Source organism: Oncorhynchus mykiss, chromosome 1 (assembly GCF_013265735.2).
Source record: "Oncorhynchus mykiss isolate Arlee chromosome 1, USDA_OmykA_1.1, whole genome shotgun sequence".
In the NCBI taxonomy this organism is placed as follows: Eukaryota; Metazoa; Chordata; class Actinopteri; order Salmoniformes; family Salmonidae; genus Oncorhynchus; species Oncorhynchus mykiss.
Window position 1 is genome coordinate 59,744,806 of NC_048565.1, and position 20,632 is coordinate 59,765,437.

At 41.9% G+C, this 20,632-nt stretch overlaps 1 protein-coding gene across 3 annotated transcripts in view; it reads left to right on the forward strand.

Moving 5' to 3' along the window:
- The window catches only part of ercc6 (excision repair cross-complementation group 6), a 53,120-nt gene that overhangs the window by 19,188 nt on the left and 13,300 nt on the right, over nt 1-20,632 (forward strand). For all 3 annotated transcript variants that reach the window (XM_021606358.2, XM_036981155.1, XM_021606349.2), the window contains exons 9-14: nt 4,505-4,636; nt 5,206-5,364; nt 12,763-12,898; nt 16,432-16,605; nt 16,838-17,014; nt 18,125-18,241. In XM_021606358.2, the coding sequence (XP_021462033.2) occupies nt 4,505-4,636; nt 5,206-5,364; nt 12,763-12,898; nt 16,432-16,605; nt 16,838-17,014; nt 18,125-18,241 (895 nt within the window). The remainder of the gene's footprint in view (nt 1-4,504; nt 4,637-5,205; nt 5,365-12,762; nt 12,899-16,431; nt 16,606-16,837; nt 17,015-18,124; nt 18,242-20,632) is intronic.

Here is a 20,632-nt window from a genome sequence, read left to right on the forward strand (position 1 = left end):
AGATGGGGATGCCTGAGCTGAGGCCTAAACAAGACTGCACTACAAGGTGGAATTCAACATGGTATATGTTGAAGAGGTTTCTTGAGTCAAAGGATGCCATCATCTATACCCTGGCCATTGTCAATGCACCTGTTGATGCTCTGACCCAAAAGGATTGGGAGGTGGTGGAGGAGGTGTGCAGAGTCCTGGAACCCTTTGAGCAGGTCACTGTGGAGATCAGTGGAGAGAGGTACAGTAAGCAGTTATTACTACATCATTATTTAACCCTGTTTTATATATGTATATGAGCAGTAGATGATAATGTAGTATCAGTGGACAAAACATGAACCTGAACTAATAAGTTACTGTTCTCTCTTGTCAGCTATGTGTGCGCTTGAGCATTTAGGCCTATATTATTATTATTATTATTATTATTATTATTATTTATTTATTTTATTTTATTTTTTCGTTCTTTGAATTAGTTATTTCTATTCATTTAAATCTTTTGATTATTCATATCTTTATTTTTTTTATAAGTAGATTCGGCTCTTCTGATATACAAGCCGGCTCTTAGAGCCGACTCGTTCTCAAAAGACCCATCACTACACGAGACACTTGCGTTCAGTCTGCGTGGTCAGTGCAGCATATGCAACACTGTTGATGACAACGATGCAGTTGTCACTTTGCTTCTTAATATAAATCTACTAGCATTCTATAATTACACTGTTAGCTTGTTTCTTACATCTGCAAAGAGCTAGTTTGTCTTTTCTTAGCAAGTTGTTCCTAAATCTTGTTAGCCGCTAATGCTAATCTCTAGTTAGCTAATACATGTACTGAGTAAGAGCAAGCGTACTTAGCTATACTGCCTGATGTAGACCTAAATCAGCATGTTTGTGCAACAGTGTCTTCTAAATTAAAGAGGTAAACACAAAGAAAGAATATTTTACCTACATGAAGTTGCTAAGAGAGAACATTCAATGTAGCCAAAGATTATAGGGTTCCCTAAGAAACAGCTATCCTAACCTGTCACAATAACTCCTCCCTGGCATTTTCATTCATTGTAATTTCAAACAACACTATTAAAAGTGCCCACTATTATATTCTAACTATATAATTAGAATAGACATTCTATTCCCATGATTCCAACAGTTAACCCAAGTGTTTTGCTCTAAATTGCAAGACAAATTGCAACATTTGGTTAAAAATAAGGCCCAGATTACTTGCCCATATCGTGCAGCCCTATGTGGCAGTGTGGAAATTATCTCAAATGCAGGAATTGATGAAAATTATGACTTTTTGTGGGTTGAAGTTGAATTGAACGCTATAAAACAATCAGAATGGAGAAAGACCCATTGAAATCACTTAGAATGTATGTGTTGCCACCCTAGAGTCACGCACTACTCATAAAGCACATTTAGAACTTTTATTATAAAAAATAAAAAAAACATAAAATACGTCATACTGTAAAAAAATATATTTAAAAAATACGGTGATATAATATTTTGGCCATATCACTCAGCCCTAACCTTAGTAGGGAATCAACTAAATGCATTAAATGAATTATCCCAAGTTTATCATAAGACTTGAACAGAATGCATCCGTATTTCCTGCAACTTTTTGAAGAGGCAACGAGAGTGTGTGTGTCTCAACAACTTTGTGTAGCTTTTAGTGTTGATGCTAATGAAAACATTATTCTGGCACAATTTAATGATTATTTTCGTTAATCCAGTGGGTATTTGGTTTGAAAACTCTACCATCACATGTGCTCTACAAAAACACATCTAAAAAAAGGTTTCTTGTTAGGTGCACACTTCAATTAAAAGGTTTCTACACCCAAAAATCGAAATTGGAATTAGGCAAAAAATATAACTCATTTTATAGGGCCCTACTTAATGATAATTTTAAAATAATTTTACCTTAAAGATGCAGTCAAACGTGATTTGCCTGTGTTTGATATACATTTCGTCACTATGAAGGTGGAATAGTATTGTGAAAATTATGATAGCCCTTTTAGTGTAAGCGCTGTTTGAAAAGACTGCCTGAATTTTCAGCATGTTTTGGTGGGATGGAGTTTTGGCCTGCCCAGTAAATGAGTTAATAGACCAATAAGAAATAATTCTAAACCTCTCTGCCAATGACAGCTAGATTTCAGTTTCCCCTCCCCACTCAGACTACTCCCCGACAGTCCTAGCGAAATTCTTGCTTGAGAAATTGCTCTTTGCTAAGATAAAAAAAAAAATGTTCTTCGCAAGTCAGCGAAGAACAAATTCTTATTTACAATGACGGCCTATCCCGGCCAAACCCTTGCCCGGACGACGCTGGGCCAATTGTGTGCCGCCCTATGGGACTCCCCATCACAGCCGGTTGTGATACAGCCTGATATCGAACCAGGGTCTGTAGTGACGCCTCTAGCACTGAGATACAGTGCGTTAGAACGCTGCGCCACTTGGGAGTCCAGTAAGAAGCACATTTTTTTCCATTTTAATTGAGAACAATCACAGTAAGGTACTTAATTGTTACCCATGAAATGATTTCATATTGAGATAAAAACAGCTGCATTGGACCTTTTTTAAGATGTGTATGTATAGCCCTTTTATTTTAAAATTTTACCTTGAATTTATTTTTCAAGATAATGTGGGCTGTTTACTTCATTATTCTGTTTTAATAAAATCCATAATTTGAACAAACATTGTGGCATTTCATATCTTAAATAAATAAGACTTTAATCTCAAGAGAAGACCGGTTAAAGGTGTAATATTCTCTTAATTAGAAAATAGTCCTGGTCATATAGACCTAGACGATATTCAAAATGACTAACTATTTGTATTTATTATGGATCCCCATTAGCTGCTGCCAAGGCAGCTTCCTGGGGTCCAGCAAAATTAAGGCAGTTTATACAATAGATTGAATTCATACATTCTCAGTAATTTAATTTGTAAAATCATGTCTTACACAATACCACAAATGAGAGGAGGCTGCTAAAAACACAGCTCCTTCCACAATTTTGTTTAAACCGAGTGGAACACACTGATGCAAGCGGCTTCATTGGCTAATTTCTCTAAACAGGGGAACAGCACCAAATTCACAGAGAATATGTTATAAAATATGAAGAAGCAATACTCCAAGCAGCAGCGTGTCAAAGCTGATGGTATACTGGTTGATGGAGTGGGATTGGCATGGGCTGTGGGTGGTTCGTAGGTGGCTCTTGACAATTTTTTATTAGATTCCCCATGTCTTACTCATTGTTAGGAAGAATTATGGTCCAAATCAGATTCATTGACTATATGAATCCTATCAATTTAAATTGACAATTTGGGTGCAATCAAATAGCTTAATTTCTCAGATCAAATTATATTTCAACAAAATAATGCTTCAGGAATGCTTATCTTATCCGTTTCTAACTACAGAAACGATTTCAGTACAATCTAAATTGGTGGGTTTCGAAATCCTCTTTCTTGTGCTTTTTGAGGTGGAATGACTCAGGAGGCTGAGAGAGCGGTTAAGAAGAGCGAGAGGGACGGGAAGGGAGTGAGAAAGGACAAGAGAGGGACAGGGGGAGAGAAAGAAGGAAAGGAGAGAGAGGAAGGGAAGTGTGTAGAGAGAAAAGCGTAATAAACTGAGCCGATGCCTTGACTTAATTAGTGTGGCTGGTCTCAGCAGGCCAGCAAAGAGCAGCAGTCTCCCAGCCTTAGTGACAGTACCAGGACCAAATGAAGATGGATTCCGGTCCTCTCCCTCTCACACCTTTCCTAGGGAACCCACTCCACTAATTGTCTGTATCAATCTTCATTTGCTGTGTGACGACTCTGCCACTAACTGCCCTCTCGCTCTATGCAGCTAGTCTATTAAAAATACACGTGTCCTGGCTGGTCTAGTGGTAATCCCGTAGCCTCCGGCACACGTCTATGCGTTTGAATCCGGCCTACTGCACTTTGACACAGGCTCTAGCTTTCCTCACTATCACCTTTTCTCTCTATCTGTTCAAGAATGTCAGAAAAGACCATGTAAATATATATATATAAAAATTCAACTGCCTTAGATTGCCCTCCTTAAAACGGCTTAAGAATTCCCTATGCTAACTGATAGTGATTACACCAATTACTCACACATCCCTTTGGGTTTTAAAGAGCAAGGTTCGGGCCGCAAATGTTTAGTGGTCTTGTTTCAGCATGGGACATCTCTGCTGCTCAGATGCACATAAGGGTCTGGGCCCATATTCATAAAGCGTCTCTTAGTAGGTGTGCTGATCTACGATCAGTGTAATGAAATTAGAGGTGGGACCTGATCCTCGATCGGCAGTCCTACTCTGAGACACTTTGTGTTGTGGGCCTAAGTGTTGTAGGGGGAGAGATCCAGATGGGACTGTTGGGCCTTGGGGAGATTTTGCTGAGTCAATACAAGAGTGTGTAGAGGGGGGTGGCGGGGCTATAGTGACTTATGTGACAGTAGCACCTGCTCCCCTGTAGGAGGAGGAAGAGGAAAGGGAGAGGATGACAGTAGTGATGACTGTTTTCTCTTTTTACAGGCGGTGGAGGCGGCTGCGGCTGAGAGAGAGGGAGGAGAAGAGAGAGAGAGGAGAGGAGGAGAGTGACCAGAGTGATGCTGAGTTTGATGAAGGATTCAAAGTGCCTGGATTCCTCTGGAATAAACTCTTCAAGTAAGTAACAAACAAAGTAACAGCTTTTCCCAATTGTCACTGTATTTTGTAATGTTTATGACTAATGTTTATGTTGATACCTGTTGAATATGAACTCTGATAGTGTAAATGATTATATACATAAAGTATGTCTATAATAAGTTGTGTGTGTGGACCAGTTTATAAAAAAAAAAAAAACACATTCAGTTTTAGATTTGGTTTTATCATCACCACAGAACATCATTGTAAGTATAAGTGAAGCGTATTGAACTCAAAGCAGGCAGATTGTTTTGGACTGTATTCAGTTGAGTAACTTGAGTCTGAGTTGAGTAAAAAAGTACTCAAGTAGAAAGTGAGCAAAGTGGCTCACAGCTGATCAGTCTCTACACTTCCGGTCTCTTTATCTGGAATCGTTACTGACAATGACCTAACGATTAATTTACCACCACACACACTGTGCTCTTTGTGTTTGGGCGGGGGTGGATTTTTGACAGACGGGGATGTTTGTGTGTGTGTGTGTGTGTATATTAACAGCTGTGTGTGCACGTATGTGTGTCTTTTGTCTCTTTCTGTGTGTGCGTGTGTTCCAGGTACCAGCAGACAGGTGTGAGGTGGCTGTGGGAGCTACACTGCCAGCAGGCAGGGGGAATCCTGGGGGATGAGATGGGTCTGGGTAAAACCATCCAAGTCATCGCATTCCTGGCTGGCCTCAGCTACAGCAAACTACGCACACGAGGGTCCAACTACAGGTACACGGGCATGCACACACGTACACCTGACCTGGGTTAAATTATTATTTGAAGTCTTTCAAGTACTTTAAGCATTTGCTCTAGCCTGCCGAGAGGGCCAGGTGGGTGGGGTCTGCATTATTTGAGCTTTTATATTAGTTCCATTGCAACAGGCAAGCTCAATCAGGCATAGATCAAGTATTTGGATCCTAGAGATAGATGGAGGTCACTCCTTGGAAATAACAAATTTTTGCATGGACATTGCCATTGAGGACTTTTTAAAGTAGTCTTCTGGGTAGAACTTCCTATGGGTTAATGAAGGATCACACAATTCCATCCAGCTCATCAGCAGGGATCAGCCAAAGAATTATACTTGTGAGCAAACATTACATTACCGCAGGTGGTTTAAATCGCCAACCATGGCTTTATACCTGTTCAAACAACAGACTCCAGGTGGCAGTATGCACCCTTTCAGTTTGTTTACCAATTCAGTAGTAGTAGTAGAAGAAGAAAATGAACTACTTTATAATGGAGATGGCCTCAATTGTGCTGCTCATCCCCACAGATGCCATAATGGAACAGTTACAAAGATTTGTCGTCTAACTAAGTCTATGATTTGGACCCAGGTCTGACGCTCGCACGAACACACACAAACTCTAGCCGTTATGGTGTGTTCAGACTGGGAGTCTGTGTAGTAATGAATATTTCATTAGGGTGATTTGTGCTGGAGAGTTTTAGTCTGAATTATTAAACATGTTTCAATTATTAGACTCCTCTCATTCTCTACTGCAGACACCAAAGGAAACGTGGACATGACACGTGTGTGTGTGTGTGTGTGTGTGTGTGTGTGTGTGTGTGTTTCTTAGTGGACGTGGTCACAGGGGCAGAGGGGGCCAATTAAACGTGAACCACATTAAAGCATGTTGAAGGCGGGGCCCACTGGTTCCATACACACACTCCAGAGGGATTGAACCTCTCTGATGGTCAATACTCTGTCTGCTGTCAACGTCCACAAATTGATTGTTTGCAAACTCAATTATGCCTCTATCAATGGTTTCCACCAAGCAGAGGTTCATGGCAGTTAGGGCTGTGACGATAATTTAATAACCGTGTAAAACCGTTTCAACGTTATAACGTTCTTTATCCATAACCGTCAAAATAGGCCTACATCATTTTTCGGATAAAAAAAAAAAATCGTATTTACTCTGTTGTTAAGGGCACTGTACTGCAGCGCCAGCTGTGCCACCAGAGACTCTGGGTTCGTGCCCAGGCTCTGTTGTAACCGGCCGCGACCGGGAGGTCCGTGGGGCGACGCACAATTGGCATAGCGTCGTCCGGGTTAGGGAGAGTTTGGCCGGTAGGGATATCCATGTCTCATCGCGCACCAGCGACTCCTGTGGCGGGCCGGGCACAGTGCACGCTAACCAAGGTTGCCAGTGTTTTCTCCGACACATTGGTGCGGCTGGCTTCCAGGTTGGATGCGCGCTGTGTTAAGAAGCAGTGCGGCTTGGTTGGGTTGTGTATCGGAGGACACATGACTTTCAACCTTCGTCTCTTCCAATTGGATACCACGAAAAAGGGGGTAAAATTTAAAATAAAAAAAATTATTAGAAAGCTCTATTGTCGTGTAGCTAAACTTTGCCTAATAGTGGGGGTGTTTACTAATGACTATAATCAATTGTTTTGCTAACTTAGTCTATCCATTAAACGTTCTACATCCTCCTCTTTTTAACTGTCCTTTTGATGCTCAAGCAGCTTTAGAACACTATAGGCTATGACACTTCAATAAAAAGTGTTTTGATTTGTCGACTTTCTTTAATACAATGCACGTTTTCATTGCTTGCTAGTAAATAAATAAATACATATATATTTTTTAAAGCAGTCGACAAGGTTGTTCTGGCTCTGAGGCCTATAATGCGGTAATGTTATGTCAAATGGACAATGTGCCAATCCTCATATCTGCCCGGTCCTGGCCAATATACCGCCCTATGCGAGTAAAATAAAATTGCCGCCCCTCTTAAGTAGAATAGTAGTCTAGACTATACAGTGTTGGCCCGCAAAGCACTTTTATGAATGCCCATGTGGTAGCCTACCATTTGTAAAACAGACAATTTATTGATAAACCCTGTCATTCATTTATAGTTCTCATTCTCGGAGTGGAAATGTTGTTTGCTACATTTATGGAAAACACATTTTGGTTTATTACATAGCATAATTGACATGCTCCATGTAAGCAATGAGCGTGTGTCTTGTTTCTCTTTCCTGGTAATTTTTACGCAGTGTGCGGCCTGAACGCACACACAAGTACCTGGACGGCAAATGTAGGAAAGTGCCCATTTGGGAATGTCTGATTTCTGATTGTCTTAACTCACCACCACTAATAAGCTGGGCTTCTGTCATTTTTTTTCTTCCCGTCACACAGTAAGTCAACAAAGTCATTTTTAATTGTATTATTATTTTTTACATCCATTCACACTGAACGAAAATATAAACGTGACATGCAAAGTGTTAGTCCCGTGTTTCATGAGCTGAAATAAAAGATCCCAGAAATGTTTCATATGCACAAAAAGCTTATTTCAATCAAATCTGGGGCACAAATTTGTTTATCCCTGTTAGTGAGCATTTCTCTTTTGCCAAGATAATCCATCCACCTGACAGGTGTGGCATATCAAGAAGCTGATTCAACAGTATAATCATTACACAGGTGCACCCTGTTCTGGAGACAATAAAAGGCCACTCTAAAATATGCAGTTTTGTTACTCAACATAATGCCACAGATGTCCACTAGAGCTGTTGCCAGATCATTTAATGTTAATTTCTCTACCATAAGCCGCCTCCGTTGTTTTAGAGAATTTGGCAGTACGTCCAACCGGCCTCACAACCGCAGACCAAGTATAACCATGCCAGCCCAGGACCTCCACATCCGGCTTCTTAACCGGATCGATCATCTGAGACCAGCCACCCTGATGAAACTGTGTGTTTGCATAGCCAAATCATTTTTGCCCAAACTGTCAAAAACCATCTCAGAGAAGCTCATCTGCGTGCTCGTCATTTTGACCTGACTGCAGTTCGACTTCGTAACTGAATTCAATTGGCAAATTCTCACTTTCGATGGCCACTGGCATGCTGGAGAAGTGTGCTCTTCACAAATGAATCCCGGTTTCAACTGTACAGGGCAGATGGCAGACCATTCATCTGCTGCCATCACCTCATGTTTTAGCATGTTCATGCACGGCCCCATGTTGCAAGGATCTGTACACAATTACTGGAAGCTGAAAATGTCCCAGTTCTTCCATGGCCTGCATACTCGCCAGGCATGTCACCAGTTGAGCATGTTTGGGATGCTCTGGATTGATGTGTACGACAGCGTGTTCTAGGTCCCACCAATATCCAGCAACTTCGCACAGCCATTAAATAAGAGTGTGACAACATTCCACAGACCACAATCAACAGCCTGATCAACTCTATGCAAAGGAGATGTGTCGTGCTGCAGATACTGACTGGTTTTCTGACCCACTTCCCTATGACCAACATATGCATATCTATATTCCCAATCATGTAAAATCCTTAGATTAGGGCCTAATTATTTTTATTTCAATTGACTGATTTGCCTATGAACTGTAATTCAGTAAAAAAAAAAGTTTAAATAGTAGAATGTTGGGTTTTATATTTTTGCTTAATGTATATTCCTCACAGTATTTGAAAAATCTTTCCAACACTCTCCCCCTCGATAATCGGCATCGCTGATAAATAGGCAATGGGCATGTTGCATGTATTTCTTTCTATTTTAATCGTTGTCAATTACATCTTCATACTATAGCTTGTGGCATCAACACATGTGGCATTGATTGACAGGTGCTTTTATGGGGGGGGGGGGGGGGGTGTTTCTTTAAGAATCAAACGCTCCTGTCATGATTTAATCTTGGCTTTTTCAGTAGCTTAGGCTACTTTGTCTCATTACTGCGTCCTCTCTTTGAAGGACATATTTCTATGCCACTGCCATCGAATGGATTTCGATGGCAGGGTTTGTGACATTATGTGAATATTTTGGGAAAAGTAGAAAACCCATCGGATTTCATTTGAATGGTTTTGTGCGTCAAAATAGGATCTGTGTTGTTTTTTTATTTTTTATTACAGGAAAGTCAACTGATAGGCATACAGTACCGGTAGAGACACACTACCGGGTCAAAAGTTTTGGAACACCTACTCATTCAAGTTTTTATTTTATTTTTTTACTCATGACAGCTTTGCACACTCTTGGCATTCTCTTAACCATCTTCATGAGGTAGTCACCTGGAATGCATTTCAATTAACAGGTGTGCCTTTTAAGTTAATTTGTGTAATTTCTTTCCACAATGTGGGTGGCAGGCAGCATAGTGGTTAGAGCATTGGGACAGTAACCGAAAGGTTACTAGATCGAATCCCCGAGCTGACGAGGTAAAAATGTGTCGTTCTGCCCCTGAACAAGGCATTTAACCCACTGTTCCTAGGCCGTCATTGTCAATAAGAATTTGTTCTTAACTGACATGCCAAGTTAAATAAAGATTAAATAAATTAAAATGTGTTTGAGCCAGTCAGTTGTGTTGTGACAAGGTACGGGAGATAGCCCTATTTGGTAAAATGCCAAGAACAGCTCAAATAAGCAAAGAGAAAATACAGTCCACCATTACTATAAGACGCAAAAACCATGTGTAGCTCTGTGATGAAACTGGCTCTCATGACGACCGCCACAGGAATGGAAGACCCAGAGTTACCTCTGCTGCAGAGGATAAGTTTATGAGTTACCAGTCAGAGTTCAAGTAACAGACACAGCTCAACATCAACAGTTCAGAGGAGACTATGAATCAGTCCTTCATGGTGCAAAGAAACCACTACTAAAGGACACCAAGAAGAAGAAGAGATTTGCTTGGGCCAAGAAACACAAGCAATGGGCATTAGACCGGTAGAAATTTGGCCTTTGGTCTGGAGTGCAAATTGGAGAGTTTTGGTTCCAATCGCCCTGTCTTTTTGAGACGCGGTGTGAGTGAACGGATGATCTGCATTTGAGTTTTTCCCACCATGAAGCTTGGAGGAGGTGGTGTTATGGTGTGGGGGGGTGCTTTGCTGGTGACACTGTCTGTGAATTATTTAGAAATCAAGGCACACTTAACCAGCATGTTTACCACAGCATTCTGCAGTGATACGCCATCCCATCTGGTTTGGGCTTAGTGGGACTATCATTTGTTTTTCAACAGGACAATGACCCAACACACCTCCAGGCTGTGTAAGGGCTATTTGACCAAGAAGGAGAGTGATGGAGTGCTGCATCAGATGACCTGGCCTCCGCAATCCCCCGACATCAACCAAATTGAGATGAGTTGGACCGCAGAGTGACGTAAAAGCAGCCAACAAGTGCTCAGCATATGTGAGAACTCCTTCAAGACTCTTGGAAAAGCATTCCAGCTGAAGCTGGTTGAGAGAATGCCAAGAGTGTGCAAAGCTGTCAAGGCAAAGGATGGCTATTTGAAGAATCTCAAATATAAAATGCATTTTGATTGGGGGGGGGGGGGGGTTACTACATTATTGAATGTGTTATTTGATAGTTTTGGTGTCTTCACTAATATTCTACAATGTAGAAAATAAAGGAAAACCCTTGAATGAGTAGGTGTTTCAAAACTTTTGACCAGTAGTATACAGTTGACTTAGGTTGGAGTCATTAAAACTTGTTTTTCAACCACTCCACAAATTTCTTGTTAACAAGCTATAGTTTTGGCAAGTCGGTTGGGACATCTACTTTGTGCATGACACAAGACATTTTTCCAGCAATTGTTTACAGACAGATTATTTCATTATTTCCAGTGGGTCTGAAGTTTACATACACTAAGTTGACTGTGCCTTTAAACAGCTTTGAAAATTCCAGAAAATGTCATGGCTTTAGAAGCTCTGATAGGCTAATGGACATAATTTGAGTCAATTGGAGGTGAACCTGTAGATGTATTTAAAGGCCTTCCTTCAAACTCAGTGCCTCTTTGCTTGACGTCATGGGAAAATCAAAAGAAATCAGCCAAGACCTCCACAAGCCTGGTTCATCCTTGGGAGCAATTTCCAAACGCCTGAAGGTACCACGTTCATCTGTACAAACAATAGCACGCAAATATAAACACCATAAAAAAAAGCCAGACTACGGTTTGCAACTGCACATGGGGACAAAGATCATACTTTTTGGAGAAATGTCCTCTGGTCTGATAAAACAAAAATGGAACGTTTTGGCCATAATGACCATCGTTAAGTTTGGAGGAAAAATGGGGACGCTTGCAAGCTGAAGAACACCATCCCAACCGTGAAGCACGGGGATGGCAGCATCATGTTGTGGGAGTGCTTTGGAGCAGGAGGGACTGATGCACTTCACAAAATAGATGGCATCATGAGGCAGGAAAATTATGTGGATATATTGAAGCAACATCTCAAGATATCAGTCGGAAAGTTAAAGCTTGGTCGCAAATGGATCTTCCAAATGGACAATGACCCCAAGCATTCTTCCAAAGTTGTGGCACAATGCAATGGCTTAAGGACAACAAAGTCAATGTATTGGAGTGGCCATCACAAAGCCCTGACCTCAAACCTATAGAAAATTTGTGGACAGAACTGAAAAAGCGTGTGTGAGCAAGGAGGCCTACAAACCTGACTCAGTTACACCAGGTCTGTCAGGAGGAATGGGCCAAAATTCACCCAACTTATTGTGGGAAGCTTGTGGATGGCTACCTGAAATGTTTGACCCAAGTTAATCAATTTAAAGGCAATGCTACCAAATACTAATTGAGTGTATGTAAACTTCTGAACCACTGGGAATGTGATGAAAGAAATGAAATCTGAAATAAATCATTCTCTCTACTATTATTCTGACCTTTCACATTCTTAAAATAAATGGTGATCCTAACTGACCTAAAACAGGGAATTATTACTTGGATTAAATGTCAGGAATTGTGAATCTGAGTTTAAATGTATTTGGCTAAGGTGTATGTAAACTTCCGACTTCAACTGTATATCTTTCTTTTGACTCCGTTTAATGTTGTGTCAATATGCAACAGATCCTCCATCCTGGCATTTCCGTATTTGTAATAACCTGAATAATAAGAATAAAATGCCATGATAATAGGGAAGTGTTAATTGCTTGTTTCAAATGGGTTTTATTAAGCTGCATGTCCATGTAACAAGTGTACGAACCGGAACGGTTATGGCCAACTACCGTAACCTCATTTTCCAAGTCTGTCACAGCCCTAATTTGGCTATTTATGTCGGTATAAACACCATGTGAATGAACCATAACATGCCAGCAGCCTGACTGAAACACAAACCCTGAACTTTACCTGATCCTGTGTGTGTGTGTGTGTGTGTGTGTGTGTGTGTGTGTGTGTGTGTGTGTGTGTGTGTGTGTTCCAGGTACCAAGGACTAGGTCCTACAGTGATAGTGTGTCCAGCGACAGTCATGCACCAGTGGGTCAGTGAGTTTCACACCTGGTGGCCCCCATTCAGAGTGGCTGTCCTACACGACACGGGATCCTTCACCCAAACAAAGGTAGGGGGTGTGTATTCAGGTGTTTTTCTTGTGCTGTATCTTTTCTCCTGTCAGCATTTTGTGGAGGATTCCGCTCTGAGGGAGATGTAAATTAATTAGTGGTACACTGGTAGATATTAATTACTTTACACTGTAGATCGCACCCAGCAAGTTGTGTGGGTGTGACACAGTGATTAATGGGTGATGCAGTCTGGGCTGGGGGGGGATACCTGCTGTAGTCAGTTGTACAACTGAATGCATTCAACTGAAATGTGTCTTCCACATTTAACCCAACCCCTCTGGGGGCGCAAGTTTTTTATTTATTTTTTTAGTATTTAAAAAAAAAAAGGGGTTTCCTTTGGGGGGGCACCAAAGAACGGTTTATGCAGAGTTGGCTCCTCATGCCTCCCCCTTCTTTAATAGTGAAGAGCTACAAACTCCACATGCACCTTTAATTAACCAGTCTCTATGGTACTGAGAAGTAATGCGTCACCATCAGCTGGCGGTGTGAGGACTGGAGTTCAGTGAAGGTGACATGATAGAAATGTAATGAGTAGAGCTGACACAATTCCCTCTTCTTCCTGAAAGACAAGCATATCTGTTCTACACAATACATACATTTTTATTTTTATTCTCTGTAATACCAATTTACCCCACCGAAAACATTATTTTTAAAGGGCAAATAAAAGTCACCGAATTAAGTAGCGTTTTATATCTTCCTAACATGCTGACCACACTGCTCGCGTCGCAAAATAAATGGACACATACATGTTATTCAATCATTGCACCCACACTGCTCCCGCGAGACAGCGAGCGAAAATAGGTGGTTCTATTTGTGACACTCAAGTCCAGCCTCTCAAATCTCCTCATTGGTTTTTAGGAGACCACGTGGGTGATTGAAAGATGAACTGATGTCCACACTCCAGTCGGTTGTAGTAATGCTGTAAAGTTGGTTGCCAACTGCCAAATTAAGTCCAACGAAGAAAAATAAGCCTGTAGGATGGAGGAGCAATGATAAGAAACAAATTCGGTTAAGGTTTTATCTGAATTAATTATCGGAGTAGAGTACCTTGTGTATTTCAGGTAAAATAACCCAATGTTTATATCCCAGCACAAATTAGCTATCAACAGCAAGCTAGAATGTCATAAATGTTTAATGCAAATTTGACCTGTCCACAAATTATTATAATTGGTTCAGAGTTTGAAATATCAAAACAATCTGCGTGTCCTAATCGCTTCTGATGTGGCTGAACAAAGTCAACGTGCGCATGCAGACGGGCGCGTCTGGTTTGGCCAGCACGTAAGTCTGAGGGTGGTTCCAGACTTGGAATTGTATTAACACACCACCCAGGGCTTTTGCTTGCGACATGTACACTCAATAAAACAAAAGAAACGTCCCTTTTTTAGGACCCTGTCTTTCAAAGATAATTGGTAACTTCACAGATCTTCATTGTAAAGGGTTTAAACACTGTTTCCCATGCTTCAATGGTTCAATGAACCATAAACAATTAATGAACAAGCACCTGTGGAACTGTCGTTAAGACACTAACAGCTTACAGACGGTAGACAATTAAGGTCACAGTTATGAAAACTTAGGACACTAAAAAGGCCTTTCTACTGACTGAAAAACACCAAAGGAAAGATGCCCAGGGTCCCTGCTCCTCTGCGTGAACGTGCCTTAGGCACGCTGCAAGGAGGCATGAGTACTGCAGATGTGGCTAGGGCAATAAATTGCCATGTCTGTACTGTGAGACACCTAAGACAGCGCTACAGGGAGACAGGGAGGACAGCTGATTGTTCTCGCAGTGGCAGACCACATGTAACAACACCTGCACAGGGTCGGTACACCCAAACATCACACCTGCGGGACAGGTACAGGATGGCAACAACAACTGCCCGAGTTACACCAGGAACGCTCAATCACTCCATCAGTGCTCAGACTGTCCGCAATAGGCTGAGAGAGGCTGGACTGAGGGATTGTAGGCCTGTTGTAATGCAGGTCCTCACCAGACATCAGGCAACAACGTCGCTGGACCAGACTGGACTGGCAAAAAATGCTCTTCACTGACGAGTCGCGGTTTTGTCTCACCAGGGGTGATGGTCGGATTCGCGTTTATCGTCGAAGGAATGCGCTTTACACCGAGGCCTGTACTCTGGAGCTAGATCGATTTGGAGGTGGATGGTCCATCATAATCTGGGTCGGTGTGTCACAGCATCATCCAGCTTGTTGTCATTGCAGGCGATCTCAACGCTGTGCGTTACAGGGAAGACATCCTCCTCCCTCATGTGGTACCCTTCCTGCAGGTTCATCCTGACATAACCCTCCAGCATGACAATGCCACCAGCCATACTGCTCGTTCTAGGCGTGATTTCCTGCAAGACAGGAATGTCAGTGTTCTGCCATGGCCAGCGAAGAGCCCGGATCCCATGGAGCACATCTGGGACCTGTTGGATTGGAGGGTGAGGGCTAAGGCCATTTTTGCTGAGTTTATTTAAGTGCACTAAAGAGGAACACTGGGTACATATAGAGGATGCTCATCCCCAGAATCGTTTTACGTGTTTATTTTCAAAGGATAAAGCTAAGCACATTAACAACTTCATAGTTAAGAACACTATAACAATATGGAAGAAACTGAAACGTGTTCTACAAGCACCAATATCACTCCCTAAAAACACCCCCATGGAACAATCCTTGTATAGCTTTTCAGAATTCACAGATAAATTGGTCTACATGGAAAACTAAAGGCATAGGAACCTTTTAATGACTTGATAATAGGAAATAAATGTATTTCCATGACAGAATTAAAAAGCACTTTTGGACTGACCAATGTAGATATCTTTTCAACATTGAAGGCAAAAACGTGGATGTCGATTTAAAGCACCACCCCCGCACCTCTCAGATTCAGAGGGGTTGGGTTAAATGCGGAAGACACATTTCAGTTGAATACATTGTTGGACAACTGACTAGGTATCCCCGTTTCCAGTCTTGTGGGATCCCTATTTGAGTCAGAATAGGATATTCATGTGATGGGTAAGATATACCAAACCTTATAGAGTGCCTGTACTACTGACGATCTCCTAGGAAAAAATACTACTGGAACCAAGACTTAAAAATAACTGACATTGGCACAAGAGGGGAATGTTGGAACATAACACAATTACAGTTAATGAAAATGTATGCTTAATAAACTCAAATTTACACGTGACAATATTCTCATTCTACAGTACAACTAACAATAACTCAATAATCCATGCCTTCTGGGAATGCTATAAAGTCCGAAAGTTAGTGAATGTCAGAAGTATTACATTGTAAATTTACTTTTAATATGTCTGCATATTTCAAGACATGGCATATGAGGGTGCAGGGAGATACCTGATTGGTTGGATGATACTTTTCTGTACTTAACTGGAAATCAACCAATCCACCATCGTTAACTCAATGGAAAGGTGAAATGGTTTATTATCTAAATGTTGAAAGTGCGTGGGCACTCCGTGTGGCGGAGAGTCATTTGGGCGCTTGAGAGTGATGCGGGGGCTGATTTTTCTCGCTCTAGGAGAAGTTGATATCAGAGATGGCAGCATGTCATGGTGTCTTGATAACGTCGTATTCAGCCGTGAGGATCATGCAGGAGACCCTGCAGAGATACGACGGCTGGCACTACGTTATACTGGACGAGGGACACAAGATCCGCAACCCTCACGCTGGAGTTACCACCGCCTGCAAACAGGTACCCTCACACAGCTCAATAAACTGTTGGTCAGCAACCCTGGTCCTGGATAGCTACAGTATAAGTATGTGGTATAGTGTTTTGTTCCATCCAAGCTGCTAATCAAGATTTTTTCTTCCCTTTTACCCGCTTGCTCTCTATCTCACCCTCTTTTTCTCTCTCACACACCCCCCTCTCTCTCTCTACCTCTCCCTACCTCTCTCGCTCTTTCACTCCCTTTCTCCGTCTCTAGTTCCGTACTCCTCATAGGTTCATTCTATCTGGCAGTCCTATGCAGAACAATCTGAAGGAGCTGTGGAGTCTATTTGACTTTGTCTTCCCTGGCAAACTGGGCACGCTGCCTATTTTTATGGAACAGTTCTCTGTACCGATCACCATGGGGGGCTACAGCAACGCTTCACCTGTACAGGTAACACACGGACACACAATTTGGCATCAAAGACGCTCTCGTCATTTTCGGGTCATTTCTCAGGATTTGACATCAGGATTTGATTCACATGGAGGGGATGGAAGAGAGGTAGGGGATGGATAGAGGGAAAGAGAGGGGTGGGGGGGGGGGGGGCGCGTGAGAAGGGATGGACAGAGAAAGAGGCGGTGAGCTGCTAAACGATGATCCTCAGTCATTAGTGTCCAGTCATTAATAACTCACCGACTGGATTTAATTATTTAACTGGCTCTAGAGGTAACACACACACATTGACTGGATTTAATTATTTAGCTGCTTTTAGATGGCCATCCGTGTTTCCGCTGTCGATAATAAAAAACCTTTACTAATTATTGAAGTTATTAAATGATGAGCGGGCAAAGCACTCTTTCTCTCTATAGCTCTACCCCTTTCTCGCTCCTCTCTTTCTCTCTCACCCCCATCTGTGTCCATCTTCCGTATCCCCACCCTCAACTCGCTCTCCCTCGCTCTTTCTTTCCATAGTCCTCTCTCTCTCTCTCTCCCTTTCTTCCTCCCTCTCCTCTCTAGCTCTGTGTTATATAGTGCCCTGCAGCTATAACACTTTTTGCCCCCTGCTGGCTGTCCCTCTGATCTCACCCCCCTCCCCCCCCAAGTGAGGTGGATGACTGATGAATGAATGGTCAACAAACGGTTTAAAGGGTTAAATCGTGACCCTGGGCTGAAGCCGTTTACTGGATCACACACTATAGGCAGCTGATGAAAGGGAGAGAGTTCCCCCTCAAGAGACCACCATAAGCACTCTGATCAATGTTTAATGGCCCAATCTGCTGAGAGGGGAGGAGTGGATAGAGGGAGGTGGGGGGGCTAAACGACAAACATGCCCCAGGACAAATGTTCCATTATAGGTGTCGTGGTCAAGTGTTTGTTCATCTGACCCTTCAGAAGGCGCGTGTGTGTGTCATGCATGTTTACCCAAGGGGCTGTTGAACCATTGTGTTGGTGTCTTTGCTGTCATTTGTTGTAACTGTTTGTTGTGCGTCTTGGTTGTTATAGGTCCAGACTGTGTAAAATTGTGCGCGTGTCTTGAATCGTTGTCTTTTTGTGTTTTTCTAGGTCCAGACAGCGTATAAGTGTGCGTGTGTTCTGAGGGATACCATTAACCCTTACCTGCTCAGACGGATGAAGGCTGACGTGAAGGCCAACCTCTCTTTACCTGACAAGAATGAACAGGTGCGTGTCTCTTTCTGTCACTCATGTAGTGGATACCAGAAGAGGCTGTAGTCTTTTTGCAATTATTTTTACAGTTTACTGTTCTACGTTCTTGAGGAACTGGGAAATAAGAATACTAGCATAAAGAACAAGGCAGTATCACACTGCAGACCTGTTCCTGCACAATGCCAAGCAAACCTCAACGAACCACAGGTATGTAGAATGTGTCCATTAATGAGTTGTACCGGGCGTGCCGCGTCTAGATCGGCGCTGTCCGCCCGCCGTAACTGAACCCGTAGTCGGCTCCGTGTTCCTGTGCGCCATTTTAATAGCAAGGCTCAAGCCACGCCACCTGAGAATACACCATTCTTAACCATTATTTGGCTGTGTTTGAGAAGTGGATAATACATTGGACAACTGACTGTCAGTTGACCGATTGCTTTCAAAATAAAAACTGACAATATTCATACCTGTGCTAAACCACCTTTTCTGCTGGACTTTCCACTATCGGGGGGGAAAAAGGATGGCGGTACCATCAGATATTGTAGACGTAGAACAACATGGGTTTTGACCCACGTGTTTTTCAAAGTTGATGGGCAACTACAGAGATGAGAGAATAGAAAACGGTCTCTTTCCAGTAAGTGTTCCCCTTTGCCGATTTAGAAAATTGTTGATGTTTGTTTAGATGATAATGACAACAAAGCGCAATATATGGATTAATAACGTTGGCATGTGTGGTTACAAATAACATTTTTATATTTGACATTCAATTAAATACCTGAATTCCCAACAAAATGTTGAGATTTTAATTTATTTTTCTCATTATACAATTGTCTACGTGCAATAAAAGTCCATATTTGATGGGTTTTTACAAATTGAGTTGTCTTACTTAATTATGTAGCTGTTACATTTATCAGAATGTGTTTTTTACCTTCTCAATTTTGACGACCGTTGCTAGTTTTAGTGGGTACATCTTGGGGTTTACCAGAGGTTTTATACAGTTGAAGTCGGATGTTTACATACACTTAGGTTGGAGTCATTAAAATTTGTTTTTCAACCACTCCATGTTTTCTTGTTAACAAACTATAGTTTTGGCAAGTTGGTTAGGACATCTACTTTGTGCATGACACAAGTAATTTTTCCAACAATTGTTTACAGATTATTTCACTTATAATTCACCGTATCACAATTCCAGGTGGTCAGAAGTTTACTTACACTAAGTTGACTGTGCCTTTATACAGCTTGGAAAATTTCAGAAAATTATGTCATGGCTTTAGAAGCTTCTGATAGGCTAATTTGAGTCAATTGGAGGTGTACCTGTGGATGTATTTCAAGGCCTACCTTCAAACCCAGTGCCTCTTTGCTTGACATCATGGGAAAATCAAAAAAAAATCTGCCAAGACTTCAGAAAAAACAAATTGTAGACCTCCGCAAGTCTGGTTCATCCTTGGGAGAAATTTCCAAACGCCTGAAGGTACCACGTTCATCTGTACAAACAATAGTACGCATGTATAAACACCATGGGACCATTCAGCAACCACTCATACCGCTCAGGAAGGAGACGCGTTCTGTCTCCTAGATATGAATGTACTTTGGTGCGAAAAGTGCAAATTAATCCCAGAACAACCGCAAAGGACCTTGTTAAGATGCTGGAGGAAACGGGTACAAAAGTGTCTATATCCACAGTAAAATGAGTCCTATATCAACATAACCTGAAAGGCCGCTCAGCAAGGAAGAAGCCACTGCTCCAAAACCGCCATAAAAGCATACTTCCAAAGTTGTGGCATAATGTCTTAAGGACAACAAAGTTAAGGTATTGGAGTGGTCATCACAAAGCCCTGACCTCAAACCTATAGAAAATTTGTGGGCAGAACTGAAAAAGCATGTGCGAGCAAGGAGGCCTACAAACCTGACTCAGTTACACCAGCTCTGTCGGGAGGAATGGGCCAAAATTCACCCAGCTTATTGTGGGAAGCTTGTGGAAGGCTACCCTAAATGTTTGACCCAAGTTAAACAATTTAAAGGCAATGCTACCAAATACTAATTGAGTGTATGTAAACTTCTGACCCACTGGGAATGTGATGAAAGAAATACAAGCTGAAATAATTATCTTTACTATTATTCTGACATTTCCCATTCTTAAAATAAAGTGGTGATCCTAACTGACCTAAGACGGGGACATTTTACTAGGATTAAATGTCAGGAATTGTGAAAAACCGAGTTTTTAAATGTATTTGGCTAAGGTGTATGTTACCTTCTGACTTCAATTGTATATGCGTGTGTCTTTTAGTCGGGGCTTCTCCTAATTAATTACAACACCACCCGCCCTCCCTCAGCCCTTTTCTCTACTGGCTCCCCGTGAATAGTGCTGGCGGTGCTGCAGCACCTGTGCGCACACTGTTCATTAGTGTA